Source organism: Vigna angularis, chromosome 2, assembly GCF_016808095.1.
Source record: "Vigna angularis cultivar LongXiaoDou No.4 chromosome 2, ASM1680809v1, whole genome shotgun sequence".
Taxonomy (NCBI): domain Eukaryota; kingdom Viridiplantae; phylum Streptophyta; class Magnoliopsida; order Fabales; family Fabaceae; genus Vigna; species Vigna angularis.
This window is the reverse complement of record NC_068971.1, coordinates 38,076,094-38,101,611: the sequence shown is the minus strand read 5'-3', so window position 1 is coordinate 38,101,611 and position 25,518 is coordinate 38,076,094. Positions and strand designations below refer to the sequence as shown.

Genomic DNA, 25,518 nt, shown 5'->3' with positions numbered 1-25,518 from the left:
CCCGGGCGCGAACCTCTCTGTAAATTGGCGCCCGGGCGCCCTTTTTCTCACGCCCGGGCGCGACCTTCTCGGTAAAATCGCGCCCAGAGTCCTTTTTCTCATGTCCGGGCGCGAAACTTTCGGCAAAACAGCGTCCATTAAGCCTGGTCCAAGTCTTTTATGATATCCAATCCTTATTTATCATCAAAATAAACAACAAAAACATCAAAAACATTTAAACAGTCAAAATTATACTAATATCAACAATTATACACTTTTCATGAGAATTAACACTAAAACTTACTCAAAAGCCCCACAATATAAGCAACAAAAATAGGTAAACTTTTCACCTATCAAACTCCCCCAAACTTATATATTTTCGTGTCCTCATGAAAATAGACAATAACAACACAAACGAACCCAACAAAGCAGTTAATATTTCATCACATAATCTCTGTCACAAGAGTAAAGATTGTACCTACACCTCCAAATATTCAGATCAAATGTTATAACTTCTATATTGACAAGTTCTTGAATCCAAAATGATAAGACAACCAAAAAAAGAATAAAACCATAATGCTCAATCTGTGATTATCTCAACCTGCAAGTGTTTACAACTCCAATTCATACTCAGATTGTCATCAACTACTTCATCAACTTTTGCAAGTCATCTCATATACACTTCAAACATTCTGATTTAAATCAAAAGGACTTTCTCAGGTTATAACTTGGCTTGGCTAGAAGAAACATGGTTTTACAGGGAAACAAAACAACACTAATGAAGAAGAGAACAAGAACATAACAACATTGAAACTTTATTCATCAACTACCTCTTCATTCATCACATAACACATTTTTTTGAATTTTTCTCTAACTTTGATACTTTTTTTTTTTCATCAGTTTAAGACTCAACTGATTATGATTTCCCCCAAACTTAATTTCTACCTATCATCTTGACAAATATGTTTCTTGTTCTCTTCTTCTAGAGTGTTGGATAAGGTAGATTGTTCTGTAATATGCTGAGGGTACACAAAAATATATATAAGGCTCAAACAGGATAACAATGGATGAATATTCACATATGGGTAGTCAACTGGCCAAGTAGCTAATTTCAACAACAACAACTGCCTTTCTTATTTCTAAACCAGAATGCATCTGTGTTAATAAGAATTATGCAAAAACCAAATTCATAGAAATAACAACTTCTCACTTGCTCTCAAAGCTTTCTCAGTACACTCAGATATTCAACTTCTGGGTCACAATCAATCAGATTCAAGAACAAATCATATATAATCATAACACAAGTTCTAAAACTCAGATTCTGCAATAACAATCTCACAATCATGCCAGTTATCATGGACAGAATTCCAAATTCAAATTCAAACTTCAAACACACACTTCACAATCAAATCATTGCATAAACATAATTCAATCCACACAACCAGACATATTCAGATTCAATCCACACAACCAAAATAACTGAAAACATAAATAGATAGAGTTAGAAAGCTGGGTTGCCTCCCAGTAAGCGCTTGTTTAACGTCTTTAGCTCGACACCTGTTAAGCTCATGGTGGATTTTTTATTTTGGTGAGCTTCTTTCCTCTGTTCCACCAACAATCCTTCCACTGTTTTCTAGATATCTTTCTGGTTACCCTGGAGTAAGGAGCTTCAACTTCAAATCTTCCGTCTTTGGTTTTTCTTTTGAAAACCCACAACTTATTTTTCAGTATAATTGGCTCTCCTAATCTGGGCTCCTTGCTTTGCATCAACAACTGGTGGTCATCTGATTTATCACTTACACACATGATTTCATTTGCAGCCCCAGGAATTGCCTTTTCTTCATTACACTGCTGCACATCATCAAATGCATTAAAAATTACCTCCTCATCTTTGTCTTTCAGTTTCAGCGTTCCATCATCCATATTAATGACGACTTTTGCTGTCTTCATGAATGGTCGTCCCAGAATGAGAGGTACTTCTTTGTCTTCCTCCATTTCCATGATGACAAAATCTGCAGGGAATATCAATTTGTCTACCTTTATGAGCACATCCTCTACCACTCCATAAGGATACTTGATTGATCGATCTGCCAATTGTAGAGTCATGCGTGTAGATTTCATCTCCAGATCCCCAATTTTCTCAAACATAGAAAGGGGCATCAGATTTATGCTGGCTCCCAGATCAATTAGAGCCTTTCCAACCGCCAGTTTACCAATGGTACATGGAATTGTAAAACTACCTGGATCTTTAAACTTTGGTGGAAGCAACTTCTGAATGATAGCACTGCATTGGCCTTGTACTTCTATAGTTTCTTCCTCAATATACTTCTTCTTCTTCTTAGTGAGCAAATCTTTCATGAATCTTGAATAAGCAGGTATTTGTTTCAGTGCTTCTGAGAAAGGCATCTTGATTTCCAATTTCTTGAAAATATCAATGAAACTCTGGAACTGTCTTTCCTTATCCTTTCTAGAGACAACCATTGGATATGGAAGAGGTTTCTCGTACACATGTTCTTTCTTTTTCTCTCCCTCTCTCTCTTTTTCTTCATCTCCCTGTTTACTCATCTCATCTTTTTCTTCACTCACTTTTTTCTCATTCTCTCTTTCTTCCAGAATTCTTCCTGATCTTGTAGTAATAACATTGCATTCTTCCTTTGGATTTACTTCAGTGTTTGCCCCAAAGTCCTTCTCTGGTTTTTCTTCCAACTTCTTAGCTAATTGACCCACCTGAATCTCCAAATTCCTAAGTGAGGCTTCTGTACTTTTATGGTTGGAAATTGATACCTGCATAAACTGCTGAAGAGTTTCTTCCAGTTTTGAAGTTCTTTCTGTCAGAGAAGGTTGTTGTTGAAAGTTCTGTGGAGGTGGTCTATTGAAAGGAACAGCTTGTCCCATACTCGGATGAGGTCTCCATCCTTGATTAAAACTTTGACGTTGATCATAGTTTGGCTGAAGACCTTGATTTCCCATATAGTGTACTTCTTCATGAGACATGCTTTGCACTACACATTGACCATTATTATGATCTCCTCCGCACAATTGACAACTCTGAACCATCTGATGTTGAAATTGAGAAACATTTTGCAGTTCTTTAGGTAGCTGAGATAACTTCTTCATTAATGTCTCAAGTTGCTGAGTCATAATCTTGTTCTGAGCTAGTAAAGCATCTTGAGTTTGAAGTTGAAGAACACCTTTTTGTTGAAATTGAGCTCTCTCACTCTGAACTTCATTATCATTTGCAGCCATGTTTTCAATCAGTTCATGTGCATCTTCAGGTGTCTTCCATCTGATATTACCTCCAGCTGATGCATCTAACATTAACTTTGTTTGAGATTTCAGCCCTCCAAGAAACAAATTTAACATTGTAGGCTCATCAAATCCATGAGTAGGGGTTTTTCTCAGTAGGCCTTTGAATCTATCCCATGCTTGACCTAGAGTTTCATCAGCATCCTGTTGAAAAGAAGAGATCTCCTGCTTTCCCTTATTGACTTTGGACTGAGGGAAGAACTTGTTCAGGAATTTGGCAACCACATCATCCCAGACTGTCAGACTATTCTCTGGAAAAGAATTCAGCCACATTTTTGCATTACCAGCCAATGAGAATGGAAATAAGCTGAGTCGGATTGCTTCATCTGGAACCTGGTGAATCCTCACTGTATTACAGATCTCCATGAAAGTAGCCAAGTGAGTGTATGGATTCTCGTGAGATAATCCATGAAATTGATTGTTCTGCACCAGATGAATAAGAGCTGGCTTCATCTCCATGTTGGCAGCATTCACCACTGGTCTTGCAATACTATTGAAGTGCAGAGGTCCTGAGAAAGTATTATAATCTGCAAGAGTACGTCTTCCTTGCGTAGAACCTTCTCCAGTGCGATTATCTTCCATTTCTTCTTTTTCTTGAACAGATGAAAAGTCCAGAATTTCTTCAGAGATAGCAGATGATTCTCTGGATTCTCTACTTTGTCTCCTCCTTCTGCTATTGTTCCTTCGAGCAGTTCTTTCAATTTCCGGATCGAAAAGTAGATTTTCAACCTGTTCTCTGCTTCTCATACAAAACACAAACTAAAAGAAAACAATCCAAAAATACACAATCTCTACAGATGATAACAAATATGTACAAGAATTCAAATATAATCACAATACACACTTAGACAATAGATAGCTAAAATCAACTAAACCAGATAAACAACAAACAATCAACGAAAACAAAAACAAATCCCCGGCAGCGGCGCCAAAAACTTGTTGAGACCTCGGCAAGCGTACCGAATCGTACAAGTAATAAATCAGTAAGTCCGAATATCGTTTTCCCAAGGGATTTGTTATGTTTCACTAATTGTTAAAGTTTACTAATTTAGCAATTAATAAACGTAATTTAGTAACACAGATGAATTTTAGCATGCAGATGAAAGTAAAGTGGTACAAACAGTCTACTTAAAGTTCACTGGGGTTGAAATTCAAGTTCATCACTCCGGTAATTTTCTACTAACACAATTTCTCAAAATTTAAGCATCGACATCCTAGGCGCATGCAGTCCTGATTCCTCAGAGACAGTTCTTAATCATTCAAACTAAATTGCTAATTCCTTAGCTAATTCAATTATCAGATTTGCCTTAAACACAATGTCACAGATGACTAAAAATTCCCTCCTATGTCTAGGACTCGAAATCCTTTAGCAGTTCTATCCTAGGTCCACGGTCTCATACATTTTCCAATGATTTAACCGTTCAAATAGCTCAGATTTCCATCAAAAGCATGAAAAATAAAGATAGAACACAAAATTCAGACAAGATCATGCATTAATAGAGAAATTACAGAGTTTCAGAAATTTACTCTCAACCCCGGTGAAATGGAGTTTTAGCTACACATATACAACATAGAAGAGAGAAATGATGGATTGGATGGTGGAAATTGGTGAATTTCCACCATGAAAGCCCCTTGGAGCAGCTGCAGCAGCGTCCCTGGTCTTCTCCCCGTTCCAGATCCCCCTCCTGCAAATGCCTCTGGAGTCTGATATAAAGAAGGGTACAATAATTGAAGTCACGGGTCAATTCTGGACGAGCGTCCAAATTCTGGACGAGCGGCCCAATTCTGGACGAGCGTCCAATTTTCTGGACGAGCGGCCCAGGACGAACGACCCTGGACGAGCGTTGGGTGCGCTGGACGAACGTCCAATTTTCTGGACGACCGGCCGCGAGTTGGACGAGCGTCAACTTGGACGAGCGTGTACATTGGGCGAGCGTGCACTTTGGCGAACGTCTTGGACGACTGGACGAGCGTCCACTATCTGAACGAGCGTCCCAACTTCTGGACGACCGTCCCAACTGGACGAGTGCGCGGACGTGCGCTGCTGGACGAGCGTCCCATGCTGGACGAGCATCCTCTGCTGGACGAGCGTCCCATGCTGGACGAGCGTCCCCTGCTGGACGAGCGTCCCCTTCTGCGCGTTGGACGAGCGTCCTCTGCATGCTGGACGAGCGTCCTCTGCACACTGGACGAACGTTGAACGAGCGCTGGACGAGCGTCCTCACTCTGGACGAGCGTCCTCTTTCTTCTATGTGGCGCCTAGGCGCCCCTTTTTATCACGCGCCCGGGCGCGAACCTCTCTGTAAATTGGCGCCCGGGCGCCCTTTTTCTCACGCCCGGGCGCGACCTTCTCGGTAAAATCGCGCCCAGAGTCCTTTTTCTCATGTCCGGGCGCGAAACTTTCGGCAAAACAGCGTCCATTAAGCCTAGTCCAAGTCTTTTATGATATCCAATCCTTATTTATCATCAAAATAAACAACAAAAACATCAAAAACATTTAAACAGTCAAAATTATACTAATATCAACAATTATACACTTTTCATGAGAATTAACACTAAAACTTACTCAAAAGCCCCACAATATAAGCAACAAAAATAGGTAAACTTTTCACCTATCAACAGCCTGCAGCAGCAAACAACAACAAACTACAGGGATTGAATTGCCTTCAATAGTGGCAAATAACAACAAAACTCCAGAAACTGGATTGCCATCAATAACAAATGAAAGGCTTGCAACAACAACAACAAAACTTCGGGAACTGGATTTCCATCAATAGCAGATGAGAGGCCAATAATAACAACAAAATTGCAGACTAAAAGGCCATCAATAATTGATGGGGGTCGGCGGAGGCTAACAACAACAAACCTGTATGAACTAAACTGCCTTGTACAGGCTAAAAACAACAACCCTGCAAAAACTAAACTGTCTTGTACATGCTAACAACTACAAACCTGCAGGGACTAAACTGTCTTGTAGAGGCTAACAACAACAAACCTGTAGGGACTAAACTACCATCACTGATTGATGGGACCTGTAGTGGCTAAAATGACAAAAATAATTACATGTCAATGACATAACATGAAGGTGGAAGATTTGACTCTTCAAAAGACTTTTCCACAAGAGGTGCAACTGATGGGGACATGTAGTGACTGAAAAATATTCCCCCTCACGGCAAACAGTGGAAATGATTGATAATGCGCTTCTTGAGGCACTCTTAATCTTAACCAAAGAAAATACGATAGCTTATTGCAACGACGATTGTTGACTGTGGCGACGACGACAACTGACTATGGCAGTGGCGACGACGACAACTGACTATGGTAGTAGCGACTGACTATGGCTATAGTGGCTGATTGTGACGGCAACGGCTGATTGTGGCGATAATTGACTGTGGCATATAAAGACTTGTAAACTTGTGATATGAGCAAAGAGGAACATTAAAGTTGCTACAACATTCAAAGCTAAATGCACATTATTGAAGGAGACTAAGGTCATTATAGTGGACTAGTTACCACCAACAAAGAGCTAGAATAAATCAAACAAAATAATCAAGAAACAACATTGAAACATAGGCATTTTTTTCTTTTTTTTTAATAATTGTGGCACACGAGAAAAGAGAAGAAGAAAGAACGTGGTAATGGTAGAAACCAAAACACCACTAGGAACCATGACTGGATTGTGTTGAGCACCGTAAGCTGACAAAATTGAGGAACAAAGATTGAGACTTATGATGACATCAAAATGCCAAAGACAGGTTAGAGGTCCAAAGGTTCTATGTTGGACTACTCCCAAATGATGATACTTAGCATTGTATCACAAGAAGTACGGGCTAAAAAAGTTAAACTCGAGCCCAAAAAGAAAGTAACCAACAACAATTGTAGAAAGAAGAGACGTAGTGGCGTCAAGAGTGAGTTGAACCTCCCTATTGAGAACAATTGAGATATGTCTAGGGGCGAATCAGAAACCCCTAACTTCGAACGAGTCAACTCGACGAGTCAGAGTGGGTCTTGAAGGACAACCCAAGAATTTAGTACGTGATAAGCATTGGTGGTGTGGAGAGCCTTTCAGAAGAGGCAAGAACGACAAAAATATTGCTTGGTTTATAAGACTTGGGGGTTTCGATATTAGAAGGTTGTGTGAGACCACGTTCGATAGTTTGCAACATGAGTTCCCTCATCGGAGAACGAAGAGGAAATGTGGCAAAGTGGAAACGTGAGATGAAACCCACAAAGGTTGGTTCCTCTCTTCTGAAAGTTGATCTGGATCGTCATCGACCCGACGCGAAAGCGTGTTGCAAATCTAGTGAGAAGGAAAGAAGACGAAGATGGTGTGAAGCAACAAGGATGGTAGCAATGGTTGTTATGGAGGGTTAGAACAGAGAGATGAAGGTTTGGCGAGATGCTCGGATGCGGTACGGTGTCATTCCAACACCAGGAGGGTGGCGCATGACGAATACGCGCCGGAAGCAAACCAGAGAGAAGTCGTGTGTGGTGGCGTGTGCAGAGGCTTCCGGGAGGAGGATCACCAAGGTTAAGTTGTGCTCCTTGTGGCGCTCCTAACCCTTGTCTTCCTAAGAGAAAAAGACGACGACAACGACGGTGAACATCGAACAGATGTGGCGCTTGTGGCGGCGCGTGAATGAGAAGTGGCCCTCGGCACCGACATGGTTGGTCATTGCTCGAGGAGGCGATCCAAATCCACTGATTGCTGACGAAAGCTGCGGTGGTGGCCGATGGTAGTCAGCGGTGGTCAATGGCAGAGAACGGTGGTGGTGGACAGCGAGAAAACAACGAAAAATAATTATGTAGAAGGTAGTGAAAATGCCAAAGATTGGGCATTAGAGAAGGGAGCTCGTTTTGATGTTACTAGACCAAACTCTAGAACACAACTTGTGTAGCTATTATCAGAGGAAAGAAATTTGTTGTTAGAAATAGAAGCCTGTGATCTTGAGGCTGAGAAAGACATGATTTAAAGAAGCTAGTGGTTTCATCCAAGTTAGATGGGTCAATAGAAGATTAAACTTGGTTAGGGCAATAGGAGTTGGACTGCTCATTGAATTACTAAGACATAGGTTGAAAGACGATACTTTTAGAGAACCGTCGACGGACACCAAAGATTGAAAAAATTCAAGCAAGCTTTGATGCCATGTTGTAAAATATAAATTTATATTTCTTTCGTAAAACTTATTACAACTTATTACTATATTTATAGAGGTGTGAATCTAATAGCTAGACACCTCTTAACACTAAGTTAAGCACTCCTTAACACACAAATTAGACACCTTCTAAAACAAGTTAGACTCCTCTTAAAATAAATAAATATTACATTTCAACATCTCAAATTTTTTATTAATCAAAATCGAAATTTATGAATATTTAGACAAAAATAATTAGTAGGATGAATAAAAGAAACAATAAATAAATGTATTAAGCAAGTTCAGTTAATAAATATTTGTAGTACACATTTAAAATATCATGTAACATTCTCTTATTGAATGTAATTTTGAAATATATTAAGATACTTATGTATTAAAAATTAAATTAATCACATATAGTGATTTGATTAGTGTTTGCCTTTTAATTTTCTTATTAAGATAACTCGGAGATTATAATTTTTATAATGTTATATCAAATTATAAACAATGTTAATTGAAATTAATAGTATCCCCGGCATTAGATTTTTTCACGTAATACATATAAATATAATTGATATATATATATATATATATATATATATATATATATATATGTGTGTGTGTGTGTGTGTGTGGACGATTAAAAAAAATAATCATAATAATTTAAATTACAGTAAATGAATGGTTAAAACTTAGAAAGAAAGAAGAAAAAACATACTCGTGAGCATTGGGCAGTGTTCTGATGATTGTTGATTAGGACAAAATGTAAGAAAATTTGGAAAGTCTTTTTTTAATTGTGGTTCTAGAAATGTAATATTTGTGGTGCCAATCCGGATCAAAAAATTTGAAATGATTTTTAAATAATATAATTTAAATTGTTGAACACTGGAAAAATATTTATTTGGATGAACTTGGTCAAGCATACGATACAGTAATAGATGTAAAGAATGAATATCAATATTTCATACAATTCTACAAGCTGTTAACTCAATCATATTTTCTGTATTTATTATGACTTGCATTTCTGGTCAGCAGGAAACAATTCCTATTAAGGATCTCAATGATAAAGAATAACAGCACCTGTGACATTTGAGAAAGTAGGAAGGCCCAAATGCATTGGATCCTTTTTTGTCTGAGTTAGCCTGACTGACTTTATCTATGAACAATACCTTTCCCTACGAAAAAAGTTGTCCAGTAATAAGCATGGAGAGGGCAGGTAAAGTATACACCATTTAAGTTGGTGAAGCACATAAATCACGTTAGTGGGGTCCTGTTCTTCCCTCATTTTCCAAGCCTCACTTCAGGGAATACACAGCTTGCATAAATCACAATGGCTTGCTTGCAAATTCTACGTACAATCTTATTTCAGTAATGGCCTGGGCTCCGAACCGAAAAAATAAACAATCATTGCCTGAATTACACCAAAACAAAATTATATACGTATGTATGTATATACATATATATGTTATGTATGTATTAGTAAAGTCCAGGGTTAGTTTCAGCCAGATTGAGTATAGAAGACATAATTACCTGCAGAAGCAGATTTAAGCCTCTTTTCATACCATCATGAAACTGGGGCACATCAATTATGGAACCTCGATGTCCATGACCTTAGTATCCTCTTACCATCTAGAATATGAATGTCCATATGTCTTCCAATGATCCCGTCCGTTTCGTCTGTTAGAATTTCTGTCAGAGGGAGATTTGTAACCATCACATGGCCTTCCAAACCCATAAGCATCTGAAGATCTCCTGCTTGTGCCACCTCTGTTATTTAACTTACAAGCTTTCCTTATATCCTCTTCCAAATCATACTCCGAGCGCTGGTATCAATAAAGGTAGAAACTTGTCAGTTTTATATAATTTCAAAGAATAGACCCTTGATGAAATTATGGAACTGAACTAGTATAGAAACTTTAAACAACTTCTACCGCAACCAAAGCAGGAAAATGGAAACAAAGGAGAAAACCTTCTGCAGTAATTGTTCGATTCCTTAATAAAATCACATGCATTAGAAGTTATCTTGTGTCCCAAGAAAGCGATGCAGGACATCCCAACACTAGACACAAAAAATTATGCTTTCTAAACGAAAGAGCGTGCAGGCATGTTTCCGAATTAGCAAGGCCAATCATGTCTTACGGACAACATTAACTGTCATAGTCACATTTTCACCACAATTCCTAACCCATTAAGAGGAACCTAGTCCAATACTAGCCGAAAGAAGAAAAAAGGCCATCTCAAGGCCACAATAATGCCTAAACTACAGGAAACACCTCGAATTCAGATGTAGAGGAGACAAGGAATGCGAGGCAGAATGCTCCATCACATATTAATAATGAGAAAGAGTTAAGAGATATTTTCCAAATAATGCCACCTATATGATTGCATTCTGATTATTAAAGTATTCTGCGAATATGCCTGAATCCCTCAAGCAGAAATAAGCTCTACACAAGAAATGCCTATCCATAAGATAAACCAAAATCAAACTCTGTATGGATGACATCCAACTAGATCAATACATACTACTAATGTTTAGGTTGTTTAAAACTCAATAAATCCAATTGAAAACTTATTACAATTATACGCTAAGATAATTGGGTATTATAACCTATCCACTCTATAGGGTTTAATTTCAACCAGAATATAGAGTCAAGTATTGCATATATTAGTTGTAGGAGCAACACAGATTTTACCAAAGTTATCATAATGGGCTACATTACACAAGAAAACTCGTAAAGATGTAAAAGCTCATTAAACTACTGCCTAACTACTTGTTAGCTCTGTTAGCAAAAAAGCTAGCAACATAAATATGTTTGCTCCAGATTGAAAATAAATGTTCTAAGATAGGAATGAACTTAGGCTTTTAAGAAGAGCATGTTAATGCAAGAATATAGTACAGTAAGCCATTCAATCATTATTTATTAAAAATGCATTCAGATTCATTAACTAGCAAAAATAATCATGCACAGAACCTTAGCTGGGTCTGAAAGCACAGCATATGCTTCTCCAATCATTTTGAAAAGCTTATCAGCATCCTTGTACACCTCCTGTGAGATTTCCTTCCAAACTTGACCATCGTCTCCAACTTCATTTCTTGCCAACAACTGACCAGCCTAGATTCAAACCAAAAACAGATAAAATAAATTTGAAGAACAAAAGTTTTGAAAGTTAAAAGAGTCGCCAACTTTCTTTTATCCAAAAGCAAATGAAAACAGTTATACAATGATAACTATATTGCAGGTACAAAAAGACTTGAACCTTGTCCGGATGATGTCTGAGAGCTGCCTTGTGGTATGCCTTCTTGATATCTGTTGCTGTATCAGCTGATTTGATTCCTCTGGTATTCACATAATGAAACAGAATTCAGATTTGGTCTTTGGAAGAATTTGCAACTATCAGCAATAGAAATCTGGAGTTAAATGCATGATTGAACATTGAGACACGTATTGGTATTCATGAGATACAGTGACAATAGAGTCGAAAAGAATTTTAGTTGACCAACACAAAATAAATAAATAAATACTCTGAAATGTTGTTCCACGTGTAACTAGTTACATTCGACCATGTATAATACACTAACGGTTTGAGATGAAACTGTGATTGGATCGTGGGATCAATATAATCTAGTGAGAACCAATTTAGTTGCTCATACTCATCACATCAAATGGGTAAGACCTTGATAATTTTGTAAACTTCTGGGAATCCATGACACTTCTACAGGATTGTTTCTTACATTTTACCTTGAGGACAAGGTGATAGCTTTAGAGCATAGTAATGATAGGAAACATCCTACAGTGGCAAAGATTATAGCCTGTGGTGGGCAGGGAACTAGAATGACAGGGGGTATCTAAAAACCATTGTAACCATAATATACGAAGAACTACAAAATGGGAGTAGGAAGTAGTGATTATTCAGTGGATGTGAGGGAAAAGGATCACACAGATACCCATTGCTTTTTTTGCAGTCTATTGTAAATCTAACTATACAGTTGTTGATAACAGTGGATTTAGTGAAATGTTACAGTACCTACATAATTTTCTAGTGAAACGATTTAATCTCTACCACATTAGCATCCATGTCCAATGAGGGTTTGCTCAATTAGTATGACCAGACTGTGTCAATGCAAACATCTTAGGTTTGCATTATGCTACTGGTCCTTCATTTGCAGGCTGACCCTAAGTATTACAGTAAACCTTTATTGAGGCTTGAGGCTTGAGCCAGGCCTTGATGTAGCAATAAAGCAGCCTTCCCTCTTAAACTTTGAATCGATTTTACAGGAATTTAGCCCTCATAAATCACAATTTCATTAGTTGTACTGAAAAAATTTAGGGCAAGTAATCCTTAATTGAATAAAGAACTTACAAAATGAGGTAAACATCCAAGGGTGTCCCCTTTTTGGCTTGATCTTCCACTGAAAGAAGACGTTGACGAGCTTGCCTTGATTCTTTCACACCTTTTGATCCATTGGGTGAGTCGGACTGTTTGTCCCTTTCATTGGATTGAGTTTCAAGAACAGCTATAAGTCTCTTAAGGTCACAAGATGCTTGTTCATAATCTCTAACCATCTCAAGTAAGGTGGCTCTTCTTGAAATTGCCTACAAAATGAGATCAATGAGATCCCCTGTTCCCTCATGAGCAAGTCAAACAGAAAAACAATCATGATTGTTTCAATGAAACTTCTATCCATAATCCATATTACTATAATACACGTATATTTCAATAGGTGAAGCTAGATTTAATAAGAAAATCCAAATAGGCACTCGTGATTTTACCTAATTGAAGGGACATTAAAAAGGCATACCTTTGCATAACTTCCATCAAGAGCAATAGCCACACTACAGTCTGCAATTGCATCGGCAATTTGGCCCAAAGCTTGATGAGCAGCAGCACGGTTGCAGAAACATATTGCCATAAAAGGACATGATTTAATATTGCATGATAGAGCTGCAGTGTAATTCTCTATAGCTTCTGTATACTTTCCCACTTTAAAGTTTTCATTCCCTGCCCTCTGTTGTTAAGAAGAATAATAAAGATCAATTTATTAATAGCCATACATTGGGCCCTGAAAATATAAAGAGCAGAATTATTGAAATAAAGACATTTATAAGCAGAGATCTACTGCCTCCTTTCCCAAAATAGCATAAACTGCAAATAATTTCCTTCAAATAACACAAGATTGTCTGACTGACTTTCCACCCCTTTTTAATATTTTCCTCAACAACATCCTAGATAGTTCTATATTGTTATCAATTTCCAAGGTAATCGTATATGTAGTCAACTTCCTGATAATCCTATCCCAAATCTACATGTCGGAACAAAACAGCAATATATAGCAGCTTCTTTAACAGTCCACAAAGTCCTTATATGAAATTTTGAAAAAAAAAACAAAGCAGTAATAGATAAGCGTCCTGAATAGACAAAATATTCCAATCTGTTATTTCTTGCTCCACCTAGAGTAGACGTTTCAAACCTTGGGCCCACTGTATCAGCATAATTTCTACAGTTACCTGGAAATACTAAACTAAAATCTGAAAACCATTCAAATGAAAGAATAAGAAGCCAACTTACTTCCTCTATTGTATAAAATCCTGAAGTAAATGGATTCAAGAATCAACAATATTATTATTAGTGATTAATAATTTCAAAAAGAACACCGAAACAATCTTATTCATCCAGGTGTCATAGTATTTATGCTTTAGCTCACAGAGAAACTGACTCCGAGGACGGTCAAGATAATTCAGGCACTAATTAGGAAAAGGGCGTTGTGAAATTACCTTGTGGTCTAGAAGTTCTTTTATTGTAGAAGCTAATGATAATGAGTCTTCAATATTATCAATCACACACCTACAAAATTGAATTGATCATAATTCGCAAGGCATCCCTAGCTTTTGAAAATTAAAACTTATCTTGATTGAAATGAAAAATGAGAAATTAGCCTTGATCAGTAATCAATTGAATTACTTGTCACTGACAGACACGGCATGCTGTAATTGCTCTAGAACATTAAGTGATGCCTCAAGCCTTCCCAAACGAAAGTAACACTTGGATATCAATGACCATCTCCACAATTTTACACCTGAGTAACTATCACACAAGGAACTATCAGAAACCTGAGCATTGTTTGCCAAGACAAAATTTTTCTCTGCAAGATGCTGACTTTGTTCACAAAGCTGAACTGCTGCTTCATACTTTCGTAGCTGCAAGACATTACAATAAACAACCGGCGCATTTTACTATCCATTCAAACTAATTCAGAAAAACAACAGAATAAGAATGCAAAAGGATGAGAGGAGAAAACAGTCGGTGTATAAAATACCAAACATAGAGCCTCTGCCTTCATTTGCAGCAATTTTTCTGAGTATAAACTTATAGACAATGCCTTAGAAGCTAGTTCCAACGCTGTAGCAGCTGCATCAGAAGTCCTCTCCTTTAAAAGTTCGGCAGCATTATTTATACACTTGAGAACTTCCTGTTAATATGTATTAACACTTTTTAGACATTTAATAAGATCATGTACACCTTAAAAGTTAACCAGGAGACATAGCAGAATTGAAGATTAATTGCTCCTTGAAACACTAATAGCTAAGGTAGTAATAGTAGTTGATTGTAATATAAAACTGATAATAATATTAGTACAAGTTCACAAAAGTTCATCAAATCTACAATATCAAAATTGTGCTATCCACATAAAAGACAAAATCATTGAAATACCTGAGCCTTTTGTAAACCTTCAGCTGCTTCAACTATAACCCTCCGATCCAAACAAATAACACTACCTGATTCCATGCACTTATTAAAACACTGCTGAGCATTTTCTACTTCCCCTAGCAAAAGGTGGCAGCTGGACAGGAAAATCATTCTCGTCACTTGAGTGGGAGAAAAATTCAAGTCCTATATATTTTATGATCTAAATAAAGGTACAAGTACAAAAAAAAAAACTCTTACCTAGCAGTTCTCATCTGCACTTTCGGAAAGGAAGGATCCAGAGCAGTAGCCATCATGCAGTCTTCTAGAGCCTCTCTAATTCTTCCAAGACTCATTCGTGTTGCAGCACGATTACTATAGCATAGTAAAAGAGGCTGAAGCGAGCATCCAGATCTTTCTCTTGAAGGTACAGAATTTATTCCTAGTGTGTAGAAACCCTCAGCTTTAGAAAGATCTCCATCTTTATAGGCCTGGTTTCCCCTAAATAAAATCATGATTTCAGATGAATAAATCACGCAAATTTCAGGAACATTAAACAGAAATCAGCATAACAAAAATCAAAAACACTAATTAAAATATATTTATGAAGGAGATGATTTCTTTTATGGTCAGTACCTGAGTCTCCACTTGTCACAGGCTGATGACGGAATTGCATCTGATGGTGCAACATCCCCATCCTTGCAATAGCCATTTATCTGAGATCTATCCATCCCATCAGAATTTGATGACATGTTGGCAGTGCTATGTGGTGAAAATTGTCCAGAAGATACAAACTTTCCATTCACATGTGGCGAGATAACAAAAGAGTTGCACCCCCCTTTCCTCCTAAATTTCTTCTTTTGCTGACGCTTTACTGATGAAGTACCAACCACAGTTGAAGATGCAGAAAATGAAAAATCTTTCCCCTTAGATTCATTCAGACCAGGAACAAAACGAAAAATATCATCCTTTTGCCTTTCAATGTTTGAGGTGAAGTCAACACCAGCCCCAGCTGAAGCTCCTTCTGCACTACCACCGCAGAATTGCTCAGTTTTCAAATTAGGCCAGACTATCTCAGGGCCAGAAGAATGAGAATTGTCAACAGACGAATTCTCAACTCGTTTATTATTATCCAGATCTCCATGTCTTCTATCAGTTGTACTCATATCTTCTCTCCCCATAGTAGGCAAATTTTCACCTTTACAATCAGTAGGAATTGTTGAATGCAGATCATTTAATCCTGTAGAAGCATTTACATCTTGACCACTTGCTGTTGTTTCCTGATATGGAGAAAAATCCATTGGTGAGTGGACCCCAGAAGACTCAGGGGTTTTGAGTGAACTGTTTTGTTTTGACAAATGATCTGGCCCTGTCTGTTTCTTGTTTAAAGAATGAAGCTTTGATTTTCGCCTTGTACATTTTGATCCTTTTTCCTTACATGATCGACCCTTCTGTGTGGATTCAACTTTTATATTTAACTTTGGAAATAAGTTATCTTTGAAACAAGAAGGATCCCATATTGGGGGTTTGAAGTCAGCAAAAGATTCTTTGGAAGCCTCTGGAGTACTTGCAAAACAATTATCGCCCTTATCACCATCTACACTTGAGGGATGGCGCATGGAAGCATAGTTTGGATGGGAATCAAGACCAAATGATGAGAAGGAAAATGACGCTGCAGCTCCATTCACTTTCGAATCTTCAGACACAAAACATCCTGGATTTTTGCCATTCTGGAAATCTGTGACGCCTTCCTGACTAGTGGATGGTTTAGAATGTATTCCTGTAGAATCAGAGGAAATACTGCAAGCAGTTCCATTTTGAACGCCAACATTCCCAGAAGCAGCATGGGCACAGAACTGCCGACCACCAGCTTTGGTTTTTGAACTAACACTAGAGTAACCAAAACCCATGTCATTTCCTCCAAAAACAAAACCAGCAGTACAACCATTGGCATGTGAATTTTTCGAATTCCTAGTAATATCAGCACCCTCAGAATGTTTGAAGTTAAGTTTCTCCATCTCATCTGATAAATTACGCACTGGAACGCCACCAGAAGTAGCAGAAATACCATTAGCATTCCCACATCCACTCTTACACTTAACACCATTGCCCAAATGATCATACCAGTCAGCACCTGTGTCACTATTAGCATCCATTCCCATCTTGACACCAAAAGCACCCATTCCAACATCTGAATTCCACCCACACCCAGCAGGCTCTTTCTTCTCCACCTTAACACTCGACTCCCTACCACTATAGCTACCCCCAAAGCAATCACGTTGTCCACACTCAAATTCATACTTACACTCCTTCACCGCACCCGAATCCCCCAACCCGACAGAAAATTTCCCCTTTTCTGTACTCAAGCCAGAATCCAAATTATTTTTAGAAGCACCAAACACAAACACCCTACTCTTCAACTCCCCCTCCGAATTTGACCCCACCTTCCCTCCCTCACCACAAACCGTCTCCTCTACACTCGCACCGTTCTTGTTCAATCCCTCGTCACTCTTCCCGGCACCAAACACAAAATCCAAACCACCACTCCTAATTCCCCCCTTCAAATCCCTACCTGAGTCAGAGTCAACCTTCCCAGCGCCAAACACAAAACCATTGTCACCACGAGAGTTCGAAAAACCACCCTCTAATGTACTACCATTACCGGTTACCTGATCGGCGCGAAACGGATTGAAGCCAGCGCCACCGTCTTCGGCGCCAGCTCTGTTCCGGGACCTGGCCTGCTGAGACGCGGACTGCTTGCGTAGTTTGACTAGCCTCGGTCGGGGCCTCGTGCGCGCGGCGGAGACGGAAGGGTTTAAGCAGTCAGCATTAAAATGAAGGAAGGAAGAATGCGGCGGCACCTCCGCGGAGTCTATCGGAGATTGGAAATGGAGCGCGGCGGAAGACGACATTGGAGAAGAGTAGGGTTTGAAATTGTTGGTTCCAACGGGTTTGAGAGTTCAAATTCTCAGTCTCCCACAACTCAAGGTGATGGAAATGGTTTTGGGGTAATGTATCGTAATTTATGATTTGGGATTGGATTAGATTAAATAGATGGAAATGGTTTTGGGCTAATGCAATTTAGTTTAGGATTTATGATCCGAAATTAGATTAAATAGATTTAAATTCAAATAATATAATAGAAAGAGTGAATAGAAGGAATGAACGAGACTTTGGGAAGGCATGTTACGAGCGTCAACCAGTGTGGGACCTACCTAGTTAGGATCCTTTTTCTTTTCACTTTCCTATCTTCCTTCTATTTTACTCTTCCTTTCATTCACAGGAGAAAATTTTCAGTTCTAAGAAACTACGAAATTAAAAATTTATTTTTATATTTGGTTTCTGCTTCAAACAGACAAATTGAAAAACAAAATATATATTTTTAAGTTAATATATATATATAATAAGAAAAAAGTGAAAAAATAAAGATCTAACTTTTCTTAATTAATATAATATTACGATAAAAAATGCATTTGGTACTTTTAGTCTATTATTTAATTTCATAACTAATTAAAACATGTGTAAAATTAAGATGTAAAAAATGAGATTTGAACCAGTAGATAAATTTTTGGTTTAAATCTTCGGATGGTCCTGATGTTTGTATGAGAATGTCAGTTAGGTCTTCATATTTTTAACTGTCTTAATTGGATCATAATATTTGTAAAATTGAGCCAATCAGGTCCAAATATTTGAAAATTTGAGTCAACTAAGCCCGGTCCGTTAAATCTTCACATACGGTGTTAAATGAGGCTGACATGTTGCATGCTGATCTCAAAGTGTTTGATTGCGTGGAATTTTTATTTAATTTAAGCCATTATGACATGGCAAAGGGTTTTACTAATTTTCATAGTAGGAATTTACTTATCTTCAAATTAAGCCAAAAATTGAATCAGTTCAAAGGTCCACCATCGCTGCCACCACCGGCAGTCACCATTTTCACCATTACGCCTAAACCCTCTTCAACCCCAATCTCCAATCAGTCCTTGCATCATCCAAACACAACTTTGAACCACCAAATATCAGATCCCTTCCTTAGATGAACAATCCCAAATATCCCCAATCGTAGTGATAAGCCGGAGGACGAAAATCATAGTCCCTGTAGAGACATTGTCGTTGAGACGCCCACTGGCCCAAAAGATCCACTCCAAAATGCAGCTACCAACGCTAACGACAACCAGCTTCGTCATGTCGGTGGCGACACTCAAATCGTTGCGGTCTACCGCTCCATCTCCTTCTCCGCCCTCATTCCGCGTTGGCTCCCAATTCTTCGCCCTCACGTGCCGCCACACTCGCCTCGTCGTCAAGGACCAAACCCTCTAGAGGAAATTCAAGATCCCCTGTTACCGCAACGACGAATGCTACCTCGAGGAGCATTACTTTCCCACGCTCTTGTCCATGGTAGATCTAGATGGTTTGATAGCGTCCTCCTCGAGCTAGGTTGGGCCAAAGCACGAAGATGAAGCTATGGAGGTGAAATTTGTGCGGAAGCGATGGATATGGTGGTGGGCTCACAAATTTGGTGAGGTTTTTGGTGAGTATTTGTGGTAGGATGGAGGTGTTTGATGGATCTCCGGAGAGGTTGGGCCAACTCTAGAGAAGGGTGGTTAGAGGGACCTCATGGGATGCTCTAGCCTTGACTTGAGACAAGATATGTTTGCACACATTTTGGCATAATAACATTCAAATTCATCAAGTGATTTTACAAGGAAGGAGACCCTTCTATTTATAGAGAAAGGTGTCTCCAAAGTAGACAAGAAACCCTAAAAACTATCCACTCTTAAAGAGACATGTGGCAATCCTCTTTTACAAAGTTTCTCCACTCTTAGAGTGCCATGTAGCAATCCACTTTTGTAAAGTCTTCTCCACTCATGTGGTAATCCACTTTTGCAAAGTTCCTCCACTCTTAAAGTGCCATGTGACAATCCACTTTTGCAAAAGCTTTCCACTCTTAGAGTGACATGTGGCAATCCACTTTAGGAAGAGTTTCTCCACTTGGAAAGTGACACATGGCCACTTCCTTTTTAAGAAGTGTCTTCACTAAGAGCTTGCCATGTGGCCATCATGTCCCATGGTGGGACACACTCTTTTAAGCTAATATTACAAACCATACAATACTTGGCCCATTATACAAGGCCTAAAAATATACCCTATACTACTTGACCCTTAATACAAGGTCTAGAAATACTTCATGATAGCCCAAGTAAATAAGAGTTTAGCTCCTTCTTTTGGAAATGATTTTAATCCTTCTTGAATTTGTTTGGCCATGCTTCTTGTGATTGGACCCTTAGCTAGGAGTTTGTCATCATCCCCTCCCTCTTGAGAAGGATTTGTCTTCAAATCTTGAGGCTCTTCATCTTCATCTTGCTCCAAATCTCCTACAAAAGGGGTTAGATCACAAACATTGAAAGTAGCACTTACATCATACTCACAAGGCAACTCTAGCCTATATGCATTATTGTTAATCCTTTGAACTACTCTAAAAGGTCCATCACCACGAGAGTTGAGTTTGAACTTCCTTTGTGTTGGAAATCTATTTTTACTTAAGTGGAGCCAAACCCAATCTCCTTCTTCAAAGATCACTTCTCTCTTGCCCTTGTTACTATACTTGGCATATCTCTCAGTTTGATGTTGTATTTGTGACTTTACCCTCTCATGCATTTTCTTCACAAATTCAGACTTAGACACTCCTTCCTTATGAATGAAATCACTAGGATTTGGGAGAGGTATGAGGTCTAAAGGAGTGAGAGGATTAAAACCATACACAACCTCGAAAGGAGACATTTTGGTAGTTTTGTGAACCACCCTATTGTATGCAAACTCAATGTGAGGAAGGTACTCATCCCAAGATTTGTGGTTTCCTTTCAATATAGCCCTCAACATGGTTCCCAAAGACCTATTCACAACCTCGGTTTGTCCATCAGTTTGTGGGTGACTAGAGGTTGAAAATTGAAGCTTGGTTCCTAGTCTAGACCAAAGTGTTTTCCAAAAGTGACTAAGAAACTTAGGATCTCTATCTGAGACAATGGTCCTAGGCAACCCATGGAATTTTACCACATCTCTAAAGAAGAGTTTTGCTATGTAACTTGCATCATCTACCTTGTGGCATGGTATGAAATGAGCCATTTTGCTAAACCTATCTACAACCACAAAGATAGAGTCAAATCTCCTTTGAGTCTTAGGTAGACCAAGTATAAAGTCCATGCTAATGTCTTCCCATGGGGATGAAGCAATAGGGAGAGGGGTGTACACACCATGAGGCATAGTTTTAGCCTTGGCTTGTAAACAAGCAATGCACTTATGACAATACCTTTGAACTTCCTTTCTCATGTGGGGCCAATAGAATTTCTCCTGAAGAATGTTTAGAGTTTTATCAACTCCAAAATGGCCCATGAGACCTCCTTCATGCGACTCCTTAATGAGGAGTTTCCTATGGGAACCTTGAGGCACACACAACTTACCCTCCTTAAACAAATACCCTTTGGACACATAGTAACCTCCTTGAGCCTTCTTTTGACAATTTGAAAAGATGGAGGAAAAGAAGTCATCTTGTTCATACAACTCTCCCATGTGATCAAAGCCAAGAATTTGTGCTCCAAGTTTTGAAAAGAGATTGTGCCTTCTAGAAAGAGCATCAGCCACAACATTAGATTTTCCTTTCTTGTATTTGATCACATAAGGAAATTGTTCTAGATATTCCATCCATTTTGCATGTCTCTTGTTTAGCTTGTGTTGTCCCCTTAAATATTTAAGTGACTCATGGTCACTATGAATGACAAACTCCTTGGAAACTAGATAATGTTCCCATGTTTGAAGGGACCTTACAAGAGCATACAACTCCTTATCATAGGTGGGATAGTTGAGAGTGGCACCATTTAGTTTTTCACTAAAATAGGCAATGGGGTGTCCTTCTTGTAACAAAACTCCACCTATTCCTACACCACTTGCATCACATTCTATCTCAAAAGTTTTTGAAAAGTTTGGAAGAGATAAAATGGGTGCATTGGTAAGTTTTTCTTTGAGTTGCTTGAAAGCCAACTCTTGTTTCTCTCCCCACACAAATTTCACATCTTTTTTTACTAGCTCATTGAGAGGTGAAGCTATACTTGAGAAGTTAGGGACAAATCTCCTATAGAAAGATGCTAGACCATGAAAACTCCTAACTTCTCCTATATTTTGGGGAGTTGGCCAATCTTGAATGGCTTGGACTTTGGTGGGATCAACATGCACACCATGCTTGTTTACTATGAATCCTAGAAATACCACACTATCTTCACAAAATGTGCATTTTTCTTTGTTTGCAAAAAGATGGTTGTCCCTCAAGGTGGAGAGAACAACTTGCAAATGTCCTAAATGATCATGAAGACTCTTGCTATATACTAGGATGTCATCAAAGTACACAACCACAAATTTTCCAATGCAATCCCTAAGGACATGGTTCATTAATCTCATGAAGGTGCTAGGTGCATTAGTTAAGCCAAATGGCATCACTAACCATTCATATAGACCAAATTTAGTCTTAAATGCAGTTTTCCACTCATCACCCTCTCTTATTCTTATTTGGTGATAACCACTTTTAAGATCTATTTTGGAAAATATCATGGATCCATGCAACTCATCTAACATGTCATCAAGCCTAGGAATTGGGTGCCTATTGTAACACCCTACTATTTTAAAGGGTATTACTGATAGTAGAGACTAAATTAATTTGATATCTCTTATAAACAATCAAACTTTATTTCATTTAATCCAAAGTACAATGCCAAACTTACAAACTTTAAACAATATAGTCTTCACCATTGAAATTTCAACTTATAAGTTTTACACAACATAATCTTCCCAATACAAATTTATTCTTTTTACAAAAATCCCTGAAAGTTTTTCCCCGCATCTCTCTCATCTCTAAGCTTGTTCAACCGCATCTGCAACATTATCTAATCACATATAACATGAGTTATATGATCATAGTACAAACAAATAAGGGTAAGCCAACCTTATCAAAAAAATCATTAAACTTGTAATAAAAATATTTTAATCACGTATTTCTGCAATTGATAAAATATCATTATTCCGATGTCATTAATTCGTCATTATCAAAGTCATCTTTCCCATTTCCATAAATCTTACAAGTGTACCATGCTTACTCATGAAGCCTTATGGTCAGACCGCTCTCTGCCTGCTTCCTTAAGCCTCACTTATATACTATGTCTTACTTTCTGAAGCCTTATGGTCAGACCCCTCTCTGCCTGCTTCTATATAACTTACGAATCATATGTTTATGTCAAAGCCTTATGGTCAGACTACTTTCTGCCTGCTTTCATAAACCTCAGGTGTTACTTTTCTCATACCAAACTCTCATGGTATAACTCGAACATACTACTCCCGGTAGTAAACATCATTTCATAAGTAATGATTTCTCATATCCACTCCAACATTTCATAAAACCAACAATTCATACCCTCTTATCCACCTAACTCAATCATGTTCATTCTTTAATCAAGAATTCATAATAACCCGTTTTGGTATCAATAAATTAAACATATTACCATATATTATGCTTCATATTATAAACTCATTTTGCCCATAACGAGTATGACTCAACATATTTTCACCAAACAAAGATCATGGATCAACCAAAATATATCAACATATCGTAGGAACTACATATTAAAGTCTGGGCTCAATGTAATAATAAATAAAATATATATGAAATTTTTACCATGATAATATTATGCATCTACAATCAACTTGTTTTATTTTATTTTCATCCTAGTAGAAATTTTTCTTTACTCCAATTGGTCACCGGAGAGGACCCAGATGTCTGAACGCATCATACTCACCTTCGACGCCAGCACATATGACTAGTCACAACTGACTGGACCAGGCCAGGGCTGCTCTATGATCAGGGATGTGCCAACTCAGGTTTTTAAGGTTCCTCTATCCTACCAACAAAGGGAGGCCCTCAATAATTAATCAATTTATTTATTTAATTTATCTACCTTGTTGTCTTATGCTCTAAATCTAAAATGCCTAATTTTAATATTTTTACTTCCTCTCACAACAACCTCAAACAGTATCTGTATATCTATTTAATACTAATATATAAGCAATTACAGAACCCTTACTCCAGACCTTCCAACAAGATCAATTTCAGCCAACAACCTCATTCAATAAATTCATCGCATCTCAACATGTACAATTTAACAGTTTCAGTTATAACACCCAATATAATAAAAGTCATAAAACAGTTTCGCAAGAGAACACCAGTTCAACATTCGTATATTTATAAATTCATACAAAAATAATTTGTTGCCCTTACCATCAAAATAATATTAATATAAAAATTCAGGGGAAACAAGAAGTTGAATCTGGCAGAGCCGGTTAGACAACTTCTCATCCTTCCACAAAGATCAATAAAAAAAATAGATAAGACAATAAAATTTCTGGGGAAACAAGAAGTTGAATCTGGCAGAGCCGGTTAGACAACTTCTAATCCATCCAAAAATACAATATAATTAAATAACACGAACATTAACATGTCTGAGGAAACAAGAAGTTGAATCTGGCAGAGCCGGTTAGACAACTTCTAATCCATCCAAAAATACAATATAATTAAATAACACGAACATTAACATGTCTGGGAAAACAAGAAGTTGAATCTGGCAGAGCCGGTTAGACAACTTCTAATCCTTCCAAAAATGCAATAAAATAAATAAGTAAAGCAATAAATAGTTTGGGGAAACAAGAAGTTGAATCTGGCAGAGCCGGTTAGACAACTTCTAATCCTTCCAAAATACAATAAAAATAAATAAGGAAAGCAATAAAATGTTTGGGGAAACAAGAAATTGAATCTGGCAGAGCCGGTTAGACAATTTCTAATCCTTCCAAAATACAAAAATAAACAACTAATAACATACAAATGGCATAACATAATCAACATCACATTTTACAACTATCACACTTGGATATCAACACAAAAGCATACTCTCATTTAAATTCAAGATCATACAGAAACAAAATACTCCATATTCAAGAATTAAGATCAGACAAAAGTAAAATATAGCATATTCAAGACTCAAGATAATACAAAGGGAAATACTCAAAGTTAGCTCCCCTTACCTCTATTCCAGACTTAGTTTCCTCTTCTCAAACCGTTCTCCAGAAACTTCCAGAATTTCCCCTCTTCAACTAGAATTTACTCCAACTCTCTTCTCTCACAATTTCTCTAGAATTTTGGTGTAAATTTCCAGCCTCCCCCCCTTGGCTATTTATAGTAAAAAAATTTACTATTCATTTTTACTATTCATTTTTACTATTCATTTTTTTTATTCATTTTACTATTGCAAAAATAATTTTTTATTTGCAAATTGGTGAATTCTGATCTCAAAGCTACGTGTAACACTTATCCTTTCCAAAA

General features: G+C 37.9%; 1 protein-coding gene and 1 non-coding gene across 3 annotated transcripts; one reads left to right on the top strand and one right to left on the bottom strand.

The window, feature by feature from the left end:
• The first annotated feature begins 3,355 nt into the window (after positions 1 to 3,355).
• Positions 3,356 to 3,458, top strand: LOC128195677 (small nucleolar RNA R71). Its single transcript, XR_008247474.1, has one exon. It is a non-coding gene; the product is annotated as a small nucleolar RNA R71 (small nucleolar RNA).
• A 5,837-nt stretch (positions 3,459 to 9,295) lies between these two features.
• Positions 9,296 to 18,191, bottom strand: LOC108331522 (uncharacterized). Of its 2 annotated transcripts, none has more exons than XM_017566245.2 (12): positions 15,741 to 18,191; positions 15,366 to 15,605; positions 15,132 to 15,261; positions 14,737 to 14,889; positions 14,382 to 14,617; positions 14,195 to 14,264; positions 13,222 to 13,428; positions 12,783 to 13,015; positions 11,679 to 11,757; positions 11,393 to 11,533; positions 9,951 to 10,243; positions 9,296 to 9,831 (listed from the first exon to the last, which is right to left on the bottom strand). In XM_017566245.2, the coding sequence occupies exons 1-11, from the start codon at positions 18,014 to 18,016 to the stop codon at positions 10,043 to 10,045; spliced, it is 3,966 nt and encodes a 1,321-aa protein (XP_017421734.1). In that variant the 5' UTR covers positions 18,017 to 18,191; the 3' UTR covers positions 9,296 to 9,831; positions 9,951 to 10,042. The 2 variants fall into 2 exon arrangements, with proteins under 2 accessions (XP_017421734.1, XP_017421736.1); XM_017566247.2 differs by having other exon boundaries at positions 9,296 to 9,796.
• Between the last annotated feature and the right edge of the window lie 7,327 nt (positions 18,192 to 25,518).